The sequence below is a fragment of the Alosa alosa genome, chromosome 15, assembly GCF_017589495.1.
Source record: "Alosa alosa isolate M-15738 ecotype Scorff River chromosome 15, AALO_Geno_1.1, whole genome shotgun sequence".
NCBI classification, from domain to species: Eukaryota; Metazoa; Chordata; class Actinopteri; order Clupeiformes; family Clupeidae; genus Alosa; species Alosa alosa.
In genome coordinates this window covers 7,430,417-7,454,636 of record NC_063203.1, presented here as the reverse complement: position 1 = coordinate 7,454,636, position 24,220 = coordinate 7,430,417, and the positions used below count along the sequence as shown (strand labels likewise).

Sequence of the window (24,220 nt, the reverse complement as noted above, 5' to 3'; positions counted from 1 at the left end):
CACACAGACACACACAAAAACTGTGTGGCGGATGTGCGCAGAACCAACATCCAAGACTGATCCTATCTCCTGCTCAATTAGGCCATTCGCCCTCTCATGTCACACTCGTGCGGACAAGGCCTCGACTCAGACAGGGTGACCACTGCGCCCAATCATGCTGTCACACTGAGGGACAGCGCGGGCCATCGGGACGCGGGAGCATGTGACTGAGGCGATGAGAGGTGGCGAGTGAAAAACAAATAACCCATAACAGGGTCACGATCATGACTGGGAGCCAGCAGGATAAACATCTACTGGGAAACACTCGAAAGCAGTTGAGTGCAAATAAAATATTACCACAATTATAAATTAGGGCTTCATGTCCTTCGGGTTTCTAAGGTTAGCTACTGATAAATGGGAATGAAAAACTTAATTTATCATTTTGGTTGTACCAAATATAATTTGTTGTTAGTAATAATATTGTTAAAAATTGGCATTAAATCCATATAAGGTTCATTAACGGAGAATAATGTGCTCCCTTTCATCTTTAGATAGAAAAAAATCTTAATTCATATTCACATTGAACCCATCTGAGGGGAGGTAATCAGACATATACTACTACTGCTGTAAACTGATCTAAAATCTATTAGGTAACATATGCCAAATTAATTTAGCCCTTTCCATAAGCCAGTAATATACTTCTTTAAAAAACCTGACAGGTCAAATATCATATAATTAATGACACGCCAGATAAACCACTTGTCCTCAAATTCTCTCTAGCACATCAAACATGTCTGTGGACAAGCACTCTATTCTAGTTCCAAACACTCACCAAAGCCGTAATTCAAGCCCCTTTGGATGGAGGAGTATTTTGAACCTCATTTGTGTAATTAAAATATCTGGTATCCAACTTAAACATTACCCTCGGCGCAGTCATTTTCCTCAGGTTTATGATTAACATCCAATAACAATGGTGGCGAACTGAAATAACTGGTCGCAACCTCAGGGGCCGTGGAATCTCCTCAGATCTAAATGAAAGACATTTTTACACGTGCTGTGGATCTGATCTAAAACAGACAACTCTGTTTTTGCTTCTTCCTCTGCATTAATATAGCATTTCCAAACATATCTTACACGGTACAATAAGCACACAGGATCTGACTGCACTTATCCACTATATCTCTACACCGTAGGGGATAGAGCTGCCACACTCACACACACCCCTAACTCAAAACCTAAACAAAACTATAACTAAGACATCCTTAGCTCTTAATAAAAACTACTACAAAAGTCTGCTTGTACTGTATTATAGATCACATTACGGCTGCTATGTGCTTTATGGAGATTGAATGGCAGTGAAAATAGTTTAGAACATTGAATATAGCTCATAGTAGAAAACAGAACAAACCCCTTACAAGAGCATTGGGTATTTAAATTAAGGATTTAAATGCTAACATGACAAAATTGTCTGCCATAAAATAAATGATTGAAGGGGTGGTGAGTGGGTGGCTATGGAGTGTCTCCTATGCGCTGCAGGGAGAGTGGAGGCTTTCGAGGGCTTTGTCTGCTGGGACTTTTCTGTGCTGGTGAGAACGCTTGGTTGGGGAACAGCGCCCTGACTCAGGTCATGAGAAGTGTCAAAAACGCGTTTCCTTGTGGTGGGAATAGACGAAATATTTCAGCCAGGCTCGCGCGCGCTGCCTGATAAAGAGACACTGGAGCGCTCAGCAAGCTTTTTCACATGAGAGCAGGAATGAGAGGGGGAAGAAGATATAACATGACACAGAGCTCAATACTCTCCACACTGAGAACTCTCATGTCTAAAAATAATAATTATATTTCCCCTATGCTATATTTTAAACAGAATATTCATACTAAGATACTAACTCCAAGGGCTTAGACAAATATATTATCTGAGCTTGAAATTAACCATATGGCATAAATAGCCTTCTGTTCAAACTATTATACTCCTAATCTTTATTCATTTATGACCACCCTTCCCTCAACATAAGCAATATCAATTCTGAGAATTAACTATCTGCAGGGCAGTGGTCAAGATTATTTCCATAAATCTAAAGCAAGAGATTAAAATCAGGACCACCGACACTAAAAATCCACAGATCATCCAGTGTTTTTTAACGTCTCCAAAATTACAAAATAACATTAAAATATTGTGGGCTAGCAAAACTTCACCTTATAAAAGGGTACCATCTTCTAAGCCGTTCAAGCGTGGCATTAATTGTAATGAATTGTGGCATTAACCAAATTCATTGCCTTGTAATTGTAAATGTGTGATTTGAGAATGTGCTGCAAAGGGAGGTATCTGAGAAGTCTCCCATTTCCACTGCGGTATTACCTAATCCAATAAACAAAAAGAGAGGCAGCTATGGCAACTTGGGAGAACCTTGTTCAAACACACTGGAACAAATTTTCATCTTATTTTCATTGGAATAACATGACTTTATTAGCCTGTCCTAGGCCATCACAGGCAGTTAGGGCTGATCTCAGCACATCTGGCACTAAGTGCACCAAAGAGCAGCTCTCTGGTGACAAAAACACATTTCAGAAATATTTATGTAAACACGACAACAAAATATATAATTAATGACATTAAATGAAAACAAATAAAAAGTGTCATGATGCATCAGCGAGATCATCCATGTAAAGCGAAATCCAAAACACGCCGACGACACGCATACAAAAAAAAGAGATCTTCTTTCATTCCTTGAAATATTCAGAGCTACAAAGCTCGCCGAACGAGTGTTTGTGTTATTTTCCCCTCGTTGCAAGACAGCCGTAACGCTGCCTCTTTAAAGGCAGAGCCACAAGGGGAAGGCAATGTTTTGCAGCCTCTAGAGGAGGCCATTCATAAAACGTGCTCTCCAAATTACATAGCAGCTCCAGCCTTTTTTCCCCTGGATTAGATTCATATCAAGACAGAGTGGAGAAAGAAGGGGAGGAAAAAAAGTAACGACACAGTTCCAGCCTTACGAGTCCTCTTCCTTTTTCTCCTTAGTGGTGGAGGGAAGGGAGGGTAGGCTGGGTGCTCCAGGAGCAGCAAGCTGCAGCAGCAGAGAAGGCCAGGGCAGCCAGGAGGGGGGAAAAGCTGAGAGCACAGCACCACGCAGAGGCCATTTTGGGTACTGCAGATTTATTCTACTCTCATAGTGAAAGAGAAGCAGTAGGAGAGAGAAAGAGAGAATGAGGGCGATAGAAAGAGCCTGGGTTGTACATTTCCCAGACTGTGTGTGTATGTGTGTGTGTGTGTGTGTGTGTGTGTGTGTGTGTGTGTGTAGGGGGACGAGTAAGGATGAGGGCCAGTGCCCAGTGTCCAGCGCGGTGCTGTGGCAGACAGTAAGAACGCGTCGGAGGCCTCGCTGAGCCACGGCCGAACTGCTGAGTGCTCCGACGTTGTTTACGCACGAGAGCAGTTGAGCTTTATCTCTCAGAACAGTGGGGGACAGAGCGACGCTGCGTCTCAAAGTTGCTGAGACGAATCTCAAGTGTACGCTTGGCAAAAAAAAAAAGAGAGAAAACGAATAAAGAGAGGAGGGGAAGGAGAGGGAGAGAGAAAGAAAAAGGCAGAGGAGGCAGTCTGAGATTACAAGGAGAGGGAGACAGGGAGTGGACGCTTGCTGGCCCTGCCTGGGCTGATCAGAATCAGCTCATCTCAGCTCCGACTGCCATCCTGTACACACAAACAAACCAAAACACACACACACAAACGCCTCCAGTATGCAAGACAGAGCTCTGTCACAGCTCATCCCCAGTGAGATTCATAGATTATAACAGTCATCAGAGAAGACTTTCTTTATCCATACCAAAATATACATCAGCCACACATGCAAACGCACAAATGCACACCCACACACACACACACACACACACACACACACACACACACACACGGACACATCACATTCGTTTAGCGCCATGGAAGTAGTGACATTCTAAAATACATACCCTGATTCAGCAAACCCCTACTTAGATATAAGGGCAGGGTTCCAAATTCTCACAACTCATATCTATATAATATAAAACACAAAAATAGACATCGCAACCCACAATGCATGAGTCACACAGGCAAGAATCCTATGGTCTTAGGTCACATGTAAGAGGTGTGTGTGTGTGTGTGTGTGTGTGTGTGTGTGTGTGTGTGTGTGTGTATGTGTAACATGTGAGGTGTATGTGAGAATAGGTGTGTGTGTGTGTGTGCATGTGTGTGTGCGTGTAAGAAAGTGTGTGTGTGTGTGTGTGTGTGTGTGTGTGTGTGTGTGTGTGTGTGTGTGTGTGTGTGTGTGTGTGGATCTTGATCAGCCTAGTGTTGAGCCTGCGAGTGAGAGGGTGTAGGGATGAGTAGGGACCATTGTCTCACATGGTGTGCAGTGTGAGCTCAGCTCCTGTGACTCATGCCTGTTGTGTTGGTGTTGCTGCAGAACGATGAATGACAAAGTGGAGGGAGGAAAAAAAGAGAGACAGAATGAAAGAAAAGGGCGTTCTAGCCGATAAAAAAGGAGCATGAAACCCAAACAAGCTGTGTGTTGACTTCTAAAGGCGCACAGGAAGTATCCCTTTATCAACAGTGAATTAACAGTTTCCACTGTTGTGCAGTTGTGTTCTGTTTTGTTTTTTTCTCATTTCTTCCTCTCTATTCTTCTTTCCCTCTTTTTTTCCACTCTACAACCATATGAACATATGCCAAAGGCCAGATGGTTGTATAGAGACCACCAAGATTTCTACACTGGACCCGAAAGCAAAAAAGACACATTGTAACACACACACACACACACACTGCCTAATGTGATCATCTCTACCATTTGACATTTCACTGCCTGACCCCTACAGCTCACCACAGTGCAGCACAGGGGGAGGTTAGAATGTTTTTGTTTGGGGTTTTAAAAAAACATAAAAAAAAAAAAACAACAAAACAAAATAGAACCGTTTTTGCCTTTTTTTCTCCCTCCCTCACTCGTATCATCTTCCAACGACCTCATAGAGGTTTTGGAGATGAAGTGGCAAAATTGGCGACACCACAGTCCAGACATTCCTCATCCGCAGAATAGCATTTGACAGCAGCAGCACCACTGACAGCAAAGAACCTGGGCCCGGCCACAGACTTTTATGGGCTGATGTCCTGCCACTGGTCAGGACTGCGACCGAACCGCTGCAAAACACAGCTACCAAAACAATATGTCCACCACTTCCTTGAGGATCCATTTCATTCAAGGGGAGAGGATGGAGACTGAAATCAATACCGTGAAACAAACAAATCTAAGAGAAAAAGTCTAGCACCTACATGTGCGCACAGATAAAGTTTTAGGATATCTGACATAAATACACTGACACAAATACACTCAGATAAACATGGTGATGCACTTGTAAATGTGCCCTAGTTTCTTGAAAAAACAAAGAAAAATCAATAAAGCTCTTCAATGTTTCGTTTCCTGGCCCCTAAATAGAAAGGGGAAAAGTCTGCATTTACAACAGTCGGGAGACAAACACCCCAATTGTAGCTTCTATTTTTACTGGGGCGCTAACTTTGAAGGATGTGTACTTTTTCCAAGTTCCTTCCCCCAAATCAATGCTGCTGTCACGGGCGACAGTCAGAGGGACAATGTTGTGGCTATTGTGCCGAGGTCCTTCAGATCCCGTTTGGATTTCGTGTCGCCCCGTTCACGCCCACGGAGCCAAGTTTTCACAGGAAGGCAAACATAAATCATAACACCATAGACAAGGCTTTTTTTTTGTCGTTCTTGTTTTCGCGTCTTGCACACAGATCTACATCTTCTGGCGACATCTAGCAGGCTCATTTTTTACACACTGAACAAAGCTGCTGCAATAAGCAGCTAAGCGCCCAAAAAAATCAAGAAAAGAAAAAAAAACTGGACCAGTCTCTCACAAATCTATTACAATTTGTGAAAACCTTTTGAGAGGTCTCTACAAATTATTCTATTTTGAAAAGAATTAAACGTAAAATATATTACATCACTTTCATAGAAACAAACATAAATACTTGTGCAAGGAGTGATAAATGAAAGTAAATAAGATTAGTGTTGAGTGTGTATTGAGGAAAAAGTGTTTGCATGGGACTACCATTGTGTGTGTTGTGTTTGTGTGCATTGACAATATCAGCCACAATACAAAATGCAGGTGAAAAATCTGCTTTGTGATTTTGTGTCTGCATGTGTGTGTGTGTGTGTGTGTGTGTGTGTGTGCGCATCTGTGGGCGAAAAAAAGACTGCTGAGAGTGTGGTGGCCCCAGTGCGTGCAGCCATCTGATGGCCAGAACGCAGGCGTGTGTGTGTGTGTGTGTCTGTGTGTGTGTGTGTGTGCAGGCGTGTGTGTGTGTGTGTGTGTGTGTGTGTGTGAGCCGCTGGGCCGTTTCCTGTGCACTGTGCGGCCTCTGCCCTGTAAAAGGGATAAATGTGTCTAGCAGGATGTGAGTGACTGGCCTGTGGGCCGTTCAGCTCTGAGTGCGGGCCCTCAGGAGCAGCGTGCAGGGGCCCCCAGGGGATACGCACACCAAAGAGAGCGCCGACAGAGCCAGAGCAGGAGGCAGCCACCGTCTCTCCCGACACTCACTCTCTCTCTCCACACACAGGTTTCCATACACAGATGGGCACACACTCTCAGATACAACACACAAACAATACCTCCATGAGCTCTCTCTGTCTCTTTGTCTCTGTCTATCTATCTGTCTGTCTTTCTCTCTCTCTTTCTCTCTCACACACACACACACACACACACAGGCTCTTGTGTGAATGCAAAAGCCAGATCGTTCTGCATTTTCTTGGCACAAGCCCACAGTCCACTGTGTGCAGTGAAGCAAAAAAAAGTCTGAGGCAGACAGAATTATGGAGGACATCCCAGCTCTCCGCTCTTTGAAAGCGAACTCCATCGCTTTCAGGTTTTACACGTCCTTCCTTTCCCGTTTTCTTAACACCGGCGTTTGTGTAGCGTCCAGTATCACCTTCGAGCGGAGCTTCTCTAATATCCTGCAGCCACAAAAAGGCAGCGTTGCGAGGACTAATTGTTGACAGGTGGACTTTAAAGCGCCCCTTTGAAAAGTGCGCCTGATTTATGACCGGCCCCCTCGGACTGACTTTCACGGCGGAACACTCTGCCGAGTGAGAGAGAGAGAGAGAGAGAGAGCAGGCGAGAAAGAGAGGAAGACTGAGAATGAGAGAGAAAGAGAAAGCGAGAGAGAGAGAGAGAGAGAGAGAGAGAGACACCACACATTCCAGTATCGTGATGTCACCCGCGTTCGTGGCTGCAGGTGGCAGTAATTGATGTCCAAGCCTGCGCCAGGACAGGGGTCTGGCTAAGGGCAACCTTCACACAGACCAGGAGACAGATGGGGAGAGTCTAACATCTTAATTAAAAAATACACTGATTTAACTGGATATGTAAATCCTCCTACTATGCGCTAGCCTCCAGTATTTAGTTCATATAATCTCAAACACAAGAAAGTATTTCTATAACCCCCCCCCTTTCTTTTTTCAAGAGTTGATGTTGACATTTGTCACTACTTTCAAAGAAATAAAAATGATGGCATGAGAGAAGGGGGGGGGGGGTCAGACAGACAAAGAGACAGACAGAGTAAAAGAGAAGAGTAGCTGTAGTGTGTCATTGGCTGAGGTGGGATATGGAGGGTTTGGATGGGTAAACAGGACAGGCCCCACAGACAGCAATACTTCAGTGCCTGGGCTGGTTCTGAGCCCCAGGTGTACTGATTAATCAGTCAGAGCTTTCTCACGTGTGCCGCCATGCCAACCGGAATGCCAGTCATCACCAGGCAGGGAGGGGGAGAGAGAGAGGGAGGACAGAGAAAGAGAGAGAAAAGGACCAATACAGAGACAGTGTGTGTCAGGGAGCAGGCCTGTGTGTGTCGGTGTGTGTCAGCGAGTGTGTGGGTGTTTGTCAGACACATCTAAGGGAGAATGTGTTCGCAGCTGGGGAAAGAGTTTGACAAACATCACGCTGTGCTGGAACACCCGGGTCATGGTCGAAGCACAAGGTATGCTCAGGTGACGAGATTAACCAATGAGTGGCCAAAGTCCCTCGGCCTGGATTTACTGCCCACTCACCAGAGCTGTCGGTGACACAGTGGCCCAGAATGCACTATGAACATCCTGAGTGGACACGAAGGGGACGAGAGTGTGTGTAATTCTAGAGGTGAGCTGTATAGGGTTGGAGGACATGGTACAGATGTGTGTGAGTGTGTGCGGTCTTTTATCTCACTATACAGACATAACCTGGAGGGGTTGCTGGACAAAAGAATGTGTGTGTGTGTGTGTGTGTGTGTGTGTGTGTGTGTGTGTGTGTGTGTGTGTACACATTGAGTAGAGTGTGTGTCAGCCCGAGGGGACGATGAAGAGGTGTGTGCGTGTGCCTGGGTGTCTTAGCATGCAGTGGTGAGCCAACAGGGCAGCTGGACAGGTCAGGACAGGGCTGCGTGTGTGTGTGTGTGTGTGTGTGTGTGTGTGTGTGTGTGTGTGTGTGTGTGTGTGTGTGTGTGTCTTACCGTGCAGCGGTGAGCCAGACGGGCTGCTGGACAATCCAGGAATGGGGCTGCAGCGGCCGCCCTGTTTGCTGCTGAGCTCCTGCTCGATCTCCTCCAGGCCGGCGCTCTTCTGGAAGCGGCTCATGCGGTTGACCACGCGCGGGGACATGTGTGTGCGTGCGCACGGCGCCCCGCCATACGGGTTGATGGGGAATACGTGCGAGGTGCCCCGCAGCGTGCTGACCACCACCCAGCGGCTGTCGTGGCTGAAGCAGATGTCCTGCACCTGAGAGAGAGAGAGAGAGAGAGAGAGAGAGAGAGAGAGAGAGAGAGAGAGAAGAGAGACACACACACACACACACACACACACACACACACACACACACACACACACACACGTGGTTATCATAATGAAAGACAGACAGACTGTAGGATGGGCAGGTAATAAAAATGCATCTAGTCAAAGTAAGACAGGCACGCAGATACACCTACAATTGGACAGACACGCAGATGGACACGCCAGTGCCATGGTAGATGGACAGATACACGCCAGGGACAGATAGATAACTCAAGGTGAGGTTAGAGGTCACACACAAGAGGTATGAGTCATGCCTTGGACAGGTCCCTGACAGGCCTCCAAATGACCAATTCCTGACTGCTCCCCAAATCCAAGGCCAGGCCAAAGGCAAACAGGGTGGTGATGGGAGAGTGCACTTAAACTGGGTTTAAATCTTGAAGTCTTGAACAGCTGCTGTGTTTGCGTTGCACAATTAGGCGCTTTTCTGGAGACGGCTGGGTCGCGCTTCACAAAAGAAGAGTCATCGGTCAAACACCACAGGAGATAGACATCTGCCCAAGTATGTCAGACATGTGAGAGAGAGTGAGGGAGCGAGAAAAGGTGTTCATTATCAGTGTTGAACAGAGAGAGGGATGAGTGTGTTTAAGTATGCGTGTGTGTGTTTGCGTATGTGGGTGGGTGGGTGTGAACAGAAACTTGCCACAGGTCACCAAACCGCTGCCCATCAGACAGTGCGCATTCCACAGTGCCACTCTGTCTGCAATGTGCCCACTCTTTTCATCTCTGCCCATCTCTGGAGCAGTCACCGCATTCCCCACCAAACTGCCCCGCCAATGACAGCTAATGGCACACCCAGCGCATTCCAATGGGATTCTCTTACCCCGAGACTAGAGAGGTTTGGAGGGGGGTTGGCAGGTGTGGGGTAGGGGGTAGGGGTATCTCAGTGTAGAACAGATAAGCATTTCCTGGCTGGCCTCTCTGACTGCTACTAGAATATTCTTCTGCTTACAGCCTGCCAGCCAGCCTTGATTCGTTCTCCCTCTTTGATATGCAACAGAGGCAGCATGAATGTCATACCTGAGGTGCAGGTATGGCAAGGCGATACCAATCCTCCAATGAATCTGCACTGAGCTATATCGCAACAAAACATTGCGTTCAGGTGCGTGCCTGGGGCTTTTGTTTTTTCGCAGCACATGGTGTGACTGCGGCCGCTATCTGGGCCCAGCATCGGTCTGACTCTGCGTGGTTGATGACTCATTGCAGAGGTGGTGACACTGATAGAAAAGCAAATGACCACATCCAATTCTCAAGAAGACAAAGCGTCATTTCACTGAAGTTTTCAAAGCACTTGGAGCGTTGTTGTTTTTTTTTTTTAGCAGTGCTACCACTAAAGGAGGTGGCGATGACAAGGAGCTGAGGGAAGGTGGGACCAGGATTGCAAGTGGACTTCTGTGCATCCACCGGGGCATTAAAAAAGAAAAAAAGAGAGATAGAGAGAAGAAAAATAGAGAAATAAAAGAACAGAAGAAAATAGAGAGAGAGAGGGAGAGAGAGAAAGAAAAGGAGAAAAGGAGGGAGAAAAGGAGGAAGTGAGGGAGGTGGCGCAGCAGAAAGCGGTCTGACCTCTCTGGTCAATGCGCTGGCGTTTACAGCATGTAAAGTCATGTAGGCCCTGTGGCCAGAGGTGGCCCATCAGTGGAGGTCTATTTACCTGCTCCGCACACCGTGTCCACTCACCCCTGCTCACTTACTCATTAGAGGAGCCGTAAGTGTGACTCAGAACAACATGAGAGAGAGGGAGAGCGAGTCGGGAGAGCCAGCCGGCCAGTCAAGGCTGATAAGGACGGGTGCCTGCAGCCATTATCGCTCCTCCTTGTTTGTTCTGCTCGAGATAATGCGTCTCTCCGGGCACTCGCCCCCTTCTGCGCACCCATAACTGTTTACAATGCGTAGTGTCTCTGTGTGTTTGTAAGTGAGTCTGTGTGTGTGTGTGTGTGTGTGTGTTTGAGGGGCTGATCAAAGTGCCGGCGTAGAGTTAAGCAGCAGAAGGCGGCACTGGCCGGTAACAGATTAACCGCTGGCTTCGGCCCTCCGGGCTGTGGTCTCGGCCGGATGGGCCAGACGGCCCCGAAGCCAGCGGAGGGAGAATGTTTTACATGCCCTTCAACGGCAACCCCCGCCAGGACCAGAGGTGTTCCCAGAAACGCCACAGTGTTATGCTGTAAATGGCCCAGTGTGGGGCCAAGCAGCCGCAGGTACCCTGTTCCTAAGGTGTGCAACGACACACCATGTCCTTCAGATGGCCATGCCACTGGCCAAGATGACCAAGGCCTTAACACCATTAGGCTGATTTACAGGTTTCTTGAAATAGGAGCAGGTAGGTCAGTTTGAGCACACTCTTATATATGTTATGTTATTACGTATGTTAAAACCAAATGTCAATTAAAAACTCATTCTTCTTGTCTGCAAACAACATTTCATGTTTGAAAAGAAAAAAACATCAGTTTGTTCATTGAGGTGTCACAAAGATTGAGTATGTGTGTGTGTCTGTGTGTCTGTGTGTCTGTGTGTGTGTGTGTCTGTGTGTGTGTGTGTCTATTTGTTTGTATGTGTGTGTCCACTTGTGTGCGAGAGTGTGTTTGAGGTCCAAACGGAGTCTCTCTGTCTAAAGTGTCAGAGCAGAGAGCAAGCTTTGTGTTCACATCCAAACATGACACCAGGCTGAACAAGTATGGGTCCAGACCCTGCACGAATAAATATTAGTTCTGCTTAAGCAAATAAAACCTCACAAGTTGCCAAATAAGAAAGACAATTTTGACAGATAAACAGCTACTAAGCTAAACATGATGAACATGCATTAAGCACAATGGAACGTAACTGAATCCCTTGTTCAGAAATATCTTTGGGTATTATTATTACTTTATTCAATAAAGTAAGTGAATTAAATCTGAGGAAAATGTGTCTATTAGGATTGCCTTTGTTCAAAACAGCCAAATCTACAAATCAGTGCTGGAGTGTTCTATATGAGACTAAAGCAACAGATGCCAGTATCATGTCTGTCATCTCTGTGGACATAGCAGACCTTCTGTAGATAAGAGATTCCAAATCAAGCTTGCTTGATTAAAACATTTTAAAAGCACTTTTATTTAGTTCTGTGATAAAAAGAAAAGGAAAGAAAATGTCCTCCCTGGTGTACTGTTGAGACATAAATGTGTACTGCTGAAAAAAGCCAAGCCCCCCCCAAAAAAGAGGGAGCAGCGAGTGCTGCTGCTGTCCAAAAGCCACAGAGTGCCACGACTCCGAGCGCCGTCGTTTGCTATTTGTATGAGGCTCTGAGGGCTCCCTGCTGTTCGGCATGTTTGGCCTGAGTAAGAGGCTATGGTCAGAAGGCAGGCAGGGGTGTTGGAGCAGCCAAGGCCTCCGGGCAGTCCCCCGTTCCATCCCTCCCTCTCTCCCTCTCTCTCTCTCTTTATCTTGGTTTCCATCTGGCCCATCCAGCTACCTGGCTGTCCGGCTGAGGTTAGTGTGTGGGCGGCTGTGGGGCCGGCAGGCGCCTTGCAAGGGTATAATGAGCGAGGCCCTGACACGTATAACGGCCCACTGCACTGCACCAGGAAGTCATTCATCTCCCCGGCTAGCGCGTGCACGCAACATTTCATAACAAACAGCGCCAGGCCAGGAGGTAAGTGCTCTTTAGTCCAGTTAGGCTTTAAGTAGAAACCGATATTGGAGGAGGCCAGCTATAACAGGAGAGACAGACCAAGGTGGATCCCCACAGCTATAATCATACTGTAATCATAACCCGTTTTTTCTTTCTTTCTTTTTGTGTGTGTGTGTGTGTGTGTGTGTGAGACAGAGAGTGTGTGTGAGTGTGGGGGGGGCTGGGGGTCACGCTGTAGAAGACACTTGGCCATAAGGACAGGAAATGGATGACTGCCCTTTTCCTGTCAGAGCAGGAGACTTCATAGGGGTCCAATAACTTCTCTTGAACAGCTTTGACCTCCATCTCCTCACCCGTTAGTCCTGTGTTTTGTGCTGGGGTTTTTTGTCCTCTGTGCCCTCTGAATGAAGGGCAGTTTTTTTTCTCTCCATTTGTCCACCACAGTCCATTTGCAAGGCCTCCGTGAGTCCAGCGTCTGAGACGCCCCAACCGTGGCAAGTGTAGCCCACGGCCCAGAGGGAGTGCGCCCTGGGCCGTCGCTTCACGTGTTATAGGTGCTACGTGACCGGGGTCTGACCCGCGAGTGCCCTCAGTAAAAGTCTCTGGTCAGCGGCGTTTGCCGAATGTCATGGGTATTCCCAGGCACTTTAAAGTGGTTTTAGCACCGCTGATTGAAAACACATTTCTCATATTAAGGGCTTTTGTGTCTCTGGGTTTTCCAGGGTGTTGGCCTGAGGAGAGGCACAAATGTTCGCTTGCTGGGCAAGGACAAATGAAAGAGGAGAGAAAGTGAAGCTTTGCTGTTCGTTGTTTGATTACTACAAATGGCTGTAGAGAAAAATGTCACTATTACACTGAATAATAGCCGGAGCAGGCCTGCAGCATAAGGCTTCAACATTTGCTCGTTTTCCTCTACATTGAAATCAGATGCATCTTTGAACAAGAAGCCATTATATGTTATATTCCATATGCTATATTCAGATGAAACATGTACAGAACGTCTAAACATTATGTGAATTAAGGGCGTGCACAACACAGTCTGATGCTCTGAGATGGAGTGACTGAGGATGTGTGCGTGCGTGTGTGTGTGTGTGTGTGTGTGTGTGTGTGTGTGTGTGTGTGTGTGTGTGTGTGTGTGTGTGTGTGTCTCGGGCGCTGTGGCGGATAAAGACCTCCGCGCTTGTCTCCATGAAAACAGCCCTTCTCTGGCACCAGAAGAGTCAGAAACTTCTGAAAGGCCGGTTAATGATTGCCATTTTTCAAAAGGACGCTCTGCTGACCATCAAATTTGATTAACTGGAGCGAGCGAGAAGTGCAATGTCAATGTGCTTGTAACTCTGCACTAGATTACATTTTCTTGCTAAGGTTTTTTTTTTTTTTTTAGGCAAGTAGATGCTATGCCTATGGCAGCGAAAACAAGAAGGTGTTTTTGTTTTGTTTTTCCTTTATTGCATGAGTGGCTCTCTCCTCTCTGTGTTGTTTGAAATCGCCATGCACTATTTATCTTACAAATTGTCTCTGCTTTTAAACACTATTTGCTCTGGACTGCCATGAATTGATTCTGTGGGGTTATTGCTCCCATTCCACAGCTGTGAATAATTTGGCTTTAGCGCTAAACTGCGTGAAGGGCTTGCATGGTTCCGAATCATCCCTCAAATCAATTAGAGCTTTGCACAGATCAGCCCCGCATCTTCCCACAAAAAACAGCATGCACTCTTCAGAGAGAAAAGACAGACTGGAACAGTTTCTATTTCACTAAAAAAGTTGTTACTATTTCTGATGTTAGTCACCAGGATTTTTATTATCTTCTTCTAGGAGCATCTGTTTCTGTGGTATTGCATCACACAGTGTGTTTTCAAAAAACGGTCCTTAACAGCAGCTTTAAACCTTCATATGGAACAAAAGGCACAAAAAAGGTACAGGTACAAAAAGGTACAAAAAAGGTAAACTAAAGTACAGCAATAATGTATACATTACTCATCACCAATTAAATATTAGAATAATAACAGCAGAAGAAAAAAAGAAGGGAGGGAGGGAAGGGTGTAGGAGAGGAAGAGAGAGCGCTGGATTCACATAGAGAAGGAATTAAAGGAGTAGGAGCAATCAAACAAGAGAGAAAAAGAAAACAGAGGGGAAAATGAGAGAGAGAGAGAGAGAGAGAGAAAGTCTGTGGATGCTCTTGGGTCTTCTTGTAGTGGAGACATCAGCCCAGCTCTGACTTATGTCTCTTGACAGTATTTAGAAAACACATGGGGCTACACTGAGGATTAAAAAGTGTGATCTCAACGTAGATATCATGAGTTCTTATAGAGCGGGGCCTCACTGTAAACAGCCGTGTGTGGCCCTCAAGGAGCTGAATGATTTAAGCTTCGCGCAACATCTCAATATCTCATCGCAACGGCTTCCAGCGACGCAATATTTCAGCATGATCAAACAAACAGAAGACATGGAAGTGTTTGTGCGTGACTAAGTGTGCGAGTGTGCGCGTGCTTAGCGCACATGTACAGTGTCCCAAAACACGTCTGGTTTACATCACGCCAAGACATGAAATTATCAGTCTCTGGGGTTTTTTGATCAAAGTGCACACACTGAAGATGATGCGAGACTACATGAGCAAGTGAGCACATTCTGAAGACGGGAGTCTACGCCTTGCTCAGAGACGCTAGCTCACCGTGAGTCGATGCCATGAAGATACGTAACAAGGATGAGCTCACGGATGCTCGCTGTGCTTCGTGACCCACGTGAGTAACCTGCTCCTCTGATCGCTAGACTAAGAGTCCTTACCTTAGCTTCCGTCTCTCCCCGATGGAGGGTGTACAGGTGATGCACGGCGCTCTGAGAGGACGCCCACGGGTGTGTCAGGACCTGGAAGACATGGAAGTCGTGGCCCAACGAGTCTGTGGTCACCAGGAGCATACCTGACAGACACAATAGTCAGAAGGAAGCACATTTAGTCCGAAAGAAGCAATTTAAAAACATCATCAACAACAACAACACAGTGATTCAACAACATTTCCAGAATTAGCTCATTAGGGTGACGAATGCTCAATTAGCACTTGCATGCGTCAGAATTACCCGACCACATCATGAAAATGTAGACAAGCTATCAATTGTCACAGTCGTAAAACAGCCCAGAAAGTCCCGCCCATCTCAATTTGTTCCCCCAGCACGTTGCCATGTGTCGTATCTTCCTGAAGGGACTCGGAGTGGGAGTGCTCGGTATGTGGCTCCGCTTTAAACGCAACCACAGCAGAACCCGAGTTCACCCTCTGATGACAGGCCCATTCATTTCTGCACTTTTATTTGAAGTCCGCTGAACTACAGAAAGTATAGCTCATACAGTAAACAACACGCTTGGCGAAACCACACCAGAACAAACCCTCAACTCTAAACTCGTTGCTTATGAAAATTAAGCTTTTTGACATTTTCCCTAAAAACAGTCCATCGGAGCTTCAGCTCTAAAACCAGCGATGGAAATGCCACATTAGCATCAACCCACTATGTCTCGATGTCATAATTAATACAATGGCGGTTGCCCATTTTCCGATGCAGGGTTTAGAACGCTGAGGCTGCAGTAGGCTTTAATTAGCGGTAAGTCTTTATTGGGTGGCTTTGGTGTGTCAAAACCAAGGGCAGAGGATTAAACAATGAAATGCTTAAATGTTGTAACACGTGCAAAGAGGGATGGAAAAAAAAAGAGAGCAAGAGTTCCGCAGGAATAACTGCAACGTCGCATGAGCTCATCCACCCTGATGTTACCCTTCCGACTTTCACACCCTTGTCCGGCATCCGCTGAAGAAGAGCGTGAGCTTGCCCACTGGGTGGCAGGGAAAGGGGGGTCGAGTTCGGGATTGGTGGGGTGCTGGTACTGGTGGTGAGGGTGGGCGGGTTTGCTAGTGGAGGCACATGTGGAGATGCTCACATTAAAAAGAAAACATAACGGGCCAGTGAATTAGATGGTGGTTAGCTATTTATGCTGTATCAGAGGACTAAAACCAAGCAACGGGCCCCGGCCATAAACTAAACCCACGCCCCAAATGAGGTGCCAAGCCACAAGAAGCATTTGCGTCAACTGGGAATACATGGAAGAGTAGGACCTTCTAATTATAGAGGCTGGAAACGGAAGCGTGGAGTGATTAGGAAGTTTAGGCGCTGCGGTATGTTTATCTGGGAGCTTCCTCTCCCTCACCCCTTCTCCTCTCTCTCTCTCTCTCTCTCTCTCCTTACCTCCATCCCTCCTTTTCTCTCTCTTTGCTCTTTCACCCAGCCAACCCGCCAGTCCACCCCGACCGACCGACCCTCATGCCGCTAAACGCTTTGCTAGCTCACGACGAGCTGGGAGGAGATGAGGTTTGCCTGCCTTCCCGGGACGCTGAAGTTTGCTGATGGTACACTCTGTTCTCCAAAAGCCAGCAGAGACGGCCTGGAAAGCCGGCACAGGGGATTCTGCGGCCTTGTTGAAATACAGGGCCTCGCTAAGAGGCGTCAGTTGGTTAGCCAAGGGGGAAGCCAAATTAAAAAGGAGGCTTCTCGGCGCTGGTAAGCCACTGTACCATTTTCGGGAACCTGAGATGTTAGAGCAACTCTTGACACATCCTATTTATAACACCTCATTTCCCCAGGCAAAGTGTTATTTACGACTTTCTGTGCAAAGAAGCAGACACACACACACACACACACACACACTCAAACACCACACACACACTCAAACAAAGTGAACCCCTCATTTGCCATGTGTGTGTGTGTTAGTGACAAGCGCCTTGTGTGGACACAAGCTAGTAATATAATGACTTCCATAAATATCACGTCTCCCTCGAAAGTTGAGCGCAACGCGCGGCTATTTATTTTTCAGCGTTTTGTTTTTGTTGTTTTCTTTCGGTCACAGCTCTAAACACGAAACATGTGTGAAAAACCCTTAATGCGGGAGGGATGTTTTACCTCAGTGTCCGAAGCATTCGAGCCGGACTGGCAAAACCAGATGATGTCAGTGCACCCACAAGCCCTCACTGAGACTGTCCCGTTTGGCAGCAGGGAGAGACCGAATCCAAAGTATCCCCCTTTTAATTAACAACATTCAGCTCTGGGACCTTTGAAATGCAGGGAGGGGGAGATGGCAAATTATAAACACGTGTCTTAGGACAGGACAGTGTGGAATCAGAGCGTGCGTTTCCAGGGACACATCCACTTCCCCATAAAAGACAGAGTGAGCCAATCTGTCATTTAGGCTTTTGTCTCTGTGGTGGGCAGATGTGGCGAAATGCCTGGCTGCAGCGTGGGTGAATGTGTGTGTGTGTGTGAGTGTGTGCAAGTGTGTGTGTGTGTGTGTGTGTGTGTGTGTCCATGAGCCGGCCTCACGTTGCGCTGCCGCGCTGGCGGAGGTGTTTATGAAAGCTGTGGAGGAACACACACACACACACACACACACACACACACACACACACACGGGGCGCTGTGAGAGCCAGCCGCGGCCTGACATCAAAGCCGCCCACTCAGGCCTCGGTGCAGGCTGAGAGCGATCACAGCCGGGAGGGGAGGCCACCCGCCCCTCCAAACCATCAAGATAACCAGCGGGCAGTGCAGGAAAGGTTGGTGTGTGTGTGTGTGTGTGTGTGTGTGTGTGTGTTTGTGTGTGTGTGTGTGTGTTTCTGTGAGGTGGTGTGGGGGGGGGCTCGCTTGGGTTGCCATGCGGTCAATAACTCGTTAATCTTTTACAGACAAAGTGAGAACTTCAAAACTTAACCTGTTTGATCCTGGGGAGTGGGGTGGGTGTGAGTGTGTGAGTGTGTGCGTGTGTCCGCGTGTGTGTGTGTATGGAGGGGGGGGGTATGCTTTGATTTTTGGTGTGTTTGTGTGACAAGGACCTACAGAGCGCTGCAACCCTGGACCTGGTATGGTGTCCGTGCTGTGATTTGTAGAGAGGCAAGGGGATGAAACGCTAGATGTGGACTGCATTGGATGGGAGAGCGGGAAGCAAGAGGATTGGGGTGGGAGATCCTTGGTGGACTCGTCTGTGGCCGCACAGCGAGCGGGTTCTGTTTGTCTGGGCGCTGGGGCACCCAGACTACACTGCTCAAACATGGCACAGGGAGCCTGCGGGCACGTTGGCTCGGGGAGATTCTCAACACTCCGAACTTCTGAAAACCACATCCACAATTCAATTGAGAGCTGAAGAGGAAAATTCATGGTTCATTTGGCATACAGCACAGAATATAAAAAGAACCTCATGTTAAATCGGTTCTACAGCCATACCACCTGATAGGGGTTCCTCATTAATAGATGGCAAGGGAAAACTTGAGTAATTCAGTAATTACCACAGCATAAGATTACACACTTTTGGATCTGTTTAGCTCAAGTTAAGCGCGATTTGAGATAATCACTGAAGAAAACATGATTCAAAACCTCGTTCGACTGCAATGCCATCTTTTAGATTTTGGTAAGTGGCAATAAAATACTTCTGAAGACTTAATTGAGCAACTCAGACCAAAAGCATAGCGGGCCTCATAGCTGGAAACCATATTTGCTGTTTTCCACCAGAGAGGAGCATTCTCACAGAGGCTAAGCTGCTCTAACACAGCCCTTTTGTGTGCTTTAAAAGCCCCAAAACAAATTGGTCAAACCGCAATCTCCAGATAAGGGTGGGACTGTACAAAGAACTGATGAAAAGTGTAATCCTTTCTCAGCAAACAGACAGTTGGTGATAATCTCCTTTCATTTAAATGTTCCCTTTTTATTCGGGAGAGTGTTCTGTTAACTAATTAATCCCCTAAACATTTGCCGCGTCAGAGGAGATTTCACAGCGCTTTCGCAGCCCCTAGAAGTTAAAGCCATTAGCTCGGATGAGAGAGTGTGCATGTGTGAGAAACTCGAATGACTCCTAGTGGACAAGGCCAGGGTCCCTTTCATCTTTTATTTTTCATCTCTCCATTTCGATGCTGTTGTCCATAACGGCTCTGGTGACACAAGGAGAAAGAGACACAACAGCAGGCCTCCGAACAGGAGGCAGACAGGTCGCAAACAACAAACAAAACAGTCCAAGCATAAGCTGTCAGCAGAACTACGGCCACAGGCCAGCCGTCAGGCTCCTCACACAAGCCGCCCGACGACCAGAGAGGGATTTGGGGGATTCCTCATGGGTCAAAAGTCTGAGGAGCAGACGGATGGGGAGGAGGAGGAGGAGGAGGAGGAAGAGGAGAGGCGACGGGACCGGCTGGGTTGGGAGTTGGTGTCCACATGAGACCTTGAGAGAGAGGCCTTTCTCTGATCCGACTGCATTTTTACAGCTGAGGGGCTTGGGCTTGAGCGACTTCCCAAGACGCAGCCGTTTTACCACCTTTATGGAAACATCATAAAAATAGCAGCTCCAAGCACACTTTTACAGCCTCTTGGACAAACAGTTGGCGTGCATCGTCTTTAATATATTCTGCTCAGGGGGAACCAGTCCAAAGATTTCTCCCCACACATGCGTTGAAGAGACATTCGTGGTCAACAGCTCAGGAACAACAGATTCTATTTGGATGAGATTCTATATCAAATTTGAGTCCTGAGGCCAAGCTTAAGCAACTAATATGGAGGAGAGAACAAATAGAGCTCAGTGTAGATTAAGATGAAATGATTAATAACAAGAACAGGGAGAGCTTCGTTTCCAAGTCATATTGTAGCTGACAGACATTTGCGATGCCAGCCACAAGTTTTGCTATTTAAGGAAAACACTAGCTGGTGATTGGACTGTTATGCAGCCAAACAGGCTATTGAGAGTAGCACAGAGACCCTGACAACAAATCCAGGGTACAGAATAATAACAACAATAATCATAACAAAAATAATAACAAAGAGAGCAAAGGAAAATAGGGAGGAAAAAGCAATTCATTACCCTGGGGGGATTTTAACAGCTAACAGTACTACCTTATTTGGTAATGGCGAGAATATTACATTGATTATGACATGATGACATAGAGAGGCGAAGAGAGAGAGAGAGAGAATGGATGGATGGATGGATGGATGGATGGATGGATGGATGGAGAAAAAAGGTATAGGGCTAGATCAGATTTTATAGTGCTGTTATGAAATGGAGCTCATGCAGCAGTTGAATTCCACTAATGCCCTGCTCCCCCTGACCATGGGCATAAAAAGGGCAACAAGCCAGCCTGGTGCTTAATTCCCTCTGATTGTCCCACTGCGTTCATGCTCAGAGCAGAAAAAATCCGAGAAAAATGGAAATCTGATCCTCAGACACAGTTACATTAAAATGCACACACATACACACACAAACAGATTGACATAACTCACTAACACGCACACACACATACACACAGAGATATAAAAACAAACATGTGCATGTGCAGATAAAGAGAGAGAGAGAAAAAGAGAGAGCAAGAGCGAGAGAGAGGGAGAGAAAAAAAAAATCTGCCACTTGGACACACACACACAGACATAAACGTTCCCAAACAAATTAGACCATTTCCGAACTCCACAAACAGCAGGCAGGGCTGCAGCTGCCGTGTCGGGCTCATCCAGGTCTAATTGCTAGCCTTGTGTAAGGACAGGCAGGCGCTTTTTCCTACACCCCCCCCCCCTCCCTCCCCCACACACACACACACAACATACAAACAAGAGCAGAAAAAATCCGAGAAAAATGGAAATCTGATCCTCAGACACAGTTACATTAAAATGCACACACATACACACACAAACAGATTGACATAACTCACTAACACGCACACACACATACACACACAAACAGATTGACATAACTCACTAACACGCACACACACATACACACAGAGATATAAAACAAACATGTGCATGTGCAGATAAAGAGAGAGAGAGAGAATGGATGGATGGATGGAGAAAAAAGGTATAGGGCTAGATCAGATTTTATAGTGCTGTTATGAAATGGAGCTCATGCAGCAGTTGAATTCCACTAATGCCCTGCTCCCTGCTGACCATGGGCATAAAAGGGCAACGTTTCAGCCTGGTGCTTAATTCCCTCTGATTGTCCCACTGCGTTCATGCTCAGAGCAGAAAAAATCCGAGAAAAATGGAAATCTGATCCTCAGACACAGTTACATTAAAATGCACACATACACACACACACACACAACACAAACACATGCACCCACCGCGCCGCGCACACACACACACACACACACACACACACACACACACATACATACACACACACAAAAACACCAGTCCTTCCTCCCATCCATAATCACACCAATCATGCCCTAAACCATTCACCACACCGCACGCTGAAAACCCAGTAACCTCCCTCACCACCTCCTTCTGCTGATAGTCTCCGATTTTACATTCACAAAGTCATGGTTCTGGCCAGAGCAAGTGAGGAGCAAGAGGAGGAGGAGGAGAATTAGGAGGAGGAGGAGGAGGAGGAGGAGGAGGGAGGGCGAGAGGAAAGCGGCGAACAAGAAACGAGCGGCCGCCCGAAGTGGAGGCTTCACAACTGTGCCGAGCTGAGTCCTCTCATTACGCGCCTATGAATAGATCCCAAAAACACTGCAGCGTGTGTGCCAGCGCCCCGACTGACCACCATCTTCTGCCCTCGGCCTTCTGTTGTCCTTCCAACACACACACACACACACACACATACAGACACACACATACAGACACACACGCACACACACACACCGCAGCGCCTTGCCATGCCTGCGCACTGCCTTGCACACACACGCATAGAGTCTGGATTTCTTACATAACCTTTCTCAGAGGAGCCTGAGCCTTTCCAGTCACTGTCAAGCCTCTGCATTGTTTCAAAAGCTGGTCTTTTTCCTTCCTTTCTCTTTTCTCTCTTCTCTCTCTCTCTCACTCTCTCACTCTCTCCCTCTCTCCCTCTCTCCCTCTCTCCCTCTCTCCTCTCTCTCTCTCTCTCTCTCTCTCTCTCTCTCTCACTCTCTCTCTCTCTCTCTCTCTCTCTCTCTCTCTGAAGGTCTGCCCAGTCCAGAAGGAGTGTGGTTGGCCATAAATGAGCCAGACCCTTTCCACCGCGGCTCCATGCATATGCAGCCTGGTCCAAGCCCGCCACTGTGAACGGCACCAAGGATTTCCAGCTAATTAAAATCAAACCCTTCCTCTCACACATACTGCACAGCTAGCGGCTCCAGCCATGCCGCTTCCCTCTCTCCCTCCCTTCCTCCTCCTCCTCCTCCTCCCTTCTTCCCCTCCTCCCTTCTTCCTCCTCCCTTCTTCTCTCATCATGTGCCATGACGGCGTCGGCTTCCTGAATATAGTGGTGGACGTGTGTGGATCATTCTTAGCCGTTGCTGACTTTAGATAGCCCTTCTAAAAAGGCGAGTGCAGTTCAGACTCAAGGTCTCATGTCGACATTCCCCCATCCCCAATCCCAAGCTCTTCATTCCTCGTTGCACACAATTTCATAACTCAAAACGATTATTACAGTGGCTCAGATTTATAACTGCCCAAATAGGGTGACAACAGGCTCATCCATAAATCCTGACCAGAGCCAACAGGTGGGAGGTTGCCCCTTTGAAGTCTGCATGATCTGCCGGTTATCTGAGGCCAACTGACCGGGGAACTCCTACCACAGGCCTGCATAACACTTGACGACAGGCAAGCCGCAGTGGTGCCTGTATGTATAGACCCGGAGCCTTTAAGTTGAGCCAGGAGGAACACTGCTTACATTATAATACATGGAATAAACCCAAAACACTATAGATGTCATGAACTTCAGCTGTACGTTGCGCCCTTTAGTTTGGTGTCTTGAAAAAAAAATGTAAAACTTTTTTTCCTTTCATTTTTCTTTTAAGAAAGCTAAAAATGACAGGCCTAAAATCAAGTGCCTGTCTGCAAACAGAGGTACGTTTTGTAGTGGTAGGGTTTAGGCACACAGTTGCTTCATACTTGTGTGATTGAAGGTTGCGTGTTTGTGTAGCCCAATGCTCTCTCTCTCTCTCTCTCTCTCTCTCTCTCTCTCTCTCTCTCTCTCTCTTTCCTCTCTCTCTCTCTCTCTCTTCCTCTCTCTCTCTCTCTCTCTTCTCTCTCCCTCTCTCTCCTTCTCTCTCTCCCTCCCTCTCTCTCTCTCCTGAGGCGCGCTCGTAAAGATGAAAGCGCTTCATGGTTGACAGTCTCTGTGTGGTTGACCAGAGCGGTGGGACGCTGGGCTTTATCTCCCAGTCAGCGCCGCTCGGCTCGGCTCTGCTCTGGCAATAGAGGGCCAAAGGTTGCCCTGCTGGCGTGCCCGGGTAGAAAAGGTGAGCCAACAGCGCCCCCTGGAGACGGGCTTACTGCATGTGTGAAGCTCAGGTCAAAAGGGCCAATTTACTTTAAAAAAACAGCTTGATTCTTATGGTGAGTTCCCTACCATGAAACTTCTCTGAGTGAAGCCGAACGCTCAGGCACACATACAAGTACGTGTTTACTTCATAGATAAGCACAAAACAAAAGGTGAACCAGAGGTTGGTACACATGTTCCCTTCGAACACTCAACCAAACAACTTACTCTGATTCACATGAAACATGAAATCCCTTGACAAGTGCCAAGCATCTCAATCAGGCTGAATGAAAAGCCATTCCTCCTTCATTTGTCTGCACATTCTGGTGTTTATAAAGGCCCAGGCTGGATTCTTAATGGCTAATCCATAATCGCATTAGGGGCCAGTTTCAGATAAAGCTCCTCAAAAGCACGATTCAACTGTTTGGTGAATCCCTTTTCTCATATTAAAAAAAGCCTGTAAATATCTTTCATTCATTTTTTTTTTCTCGTCCATTGTGGATGGACGATTCTGCCAAGGTCTTCAGTTTTTAT

General features: G+C 47.0%; 1 protein-coding gene across 5 annotated transcripts in view; it reads right to left on the bottom strand.

The window, feature by feature from the left end:
• bcas3 (BCAS3 microtubule associated cell migration factor) overlaps positions 1-24,220 on the bottom strand; it is a 258,241-nt gene that overhangs the window by 187,945 nt on the left and 46,076 nt on the right. For all 5 annotated transcript variants that reach the window (XR_007195830.1, XR_007195829.1, XM_048264313.1 and 2 more), the window contains exons 14-15: positions 15,226-15,359; positions 8,504-8,768 (exon numbers count right to left, since the gene is read on the bottom strand). Coding sequence is in view for 3 of the 5 variants with exons in the window: in XM_048264313.1 (XP_048120270.1) it covers positions 8,504-8,768; positions 15,226-15,359 (399 nt within the window). In the remaining 2 variants the exon portion in view is untranslated. The remainder of the gene's footprint in view (positions 1-8,503; positions 8,769-15,225; positions 15,360-24,220) is intronic.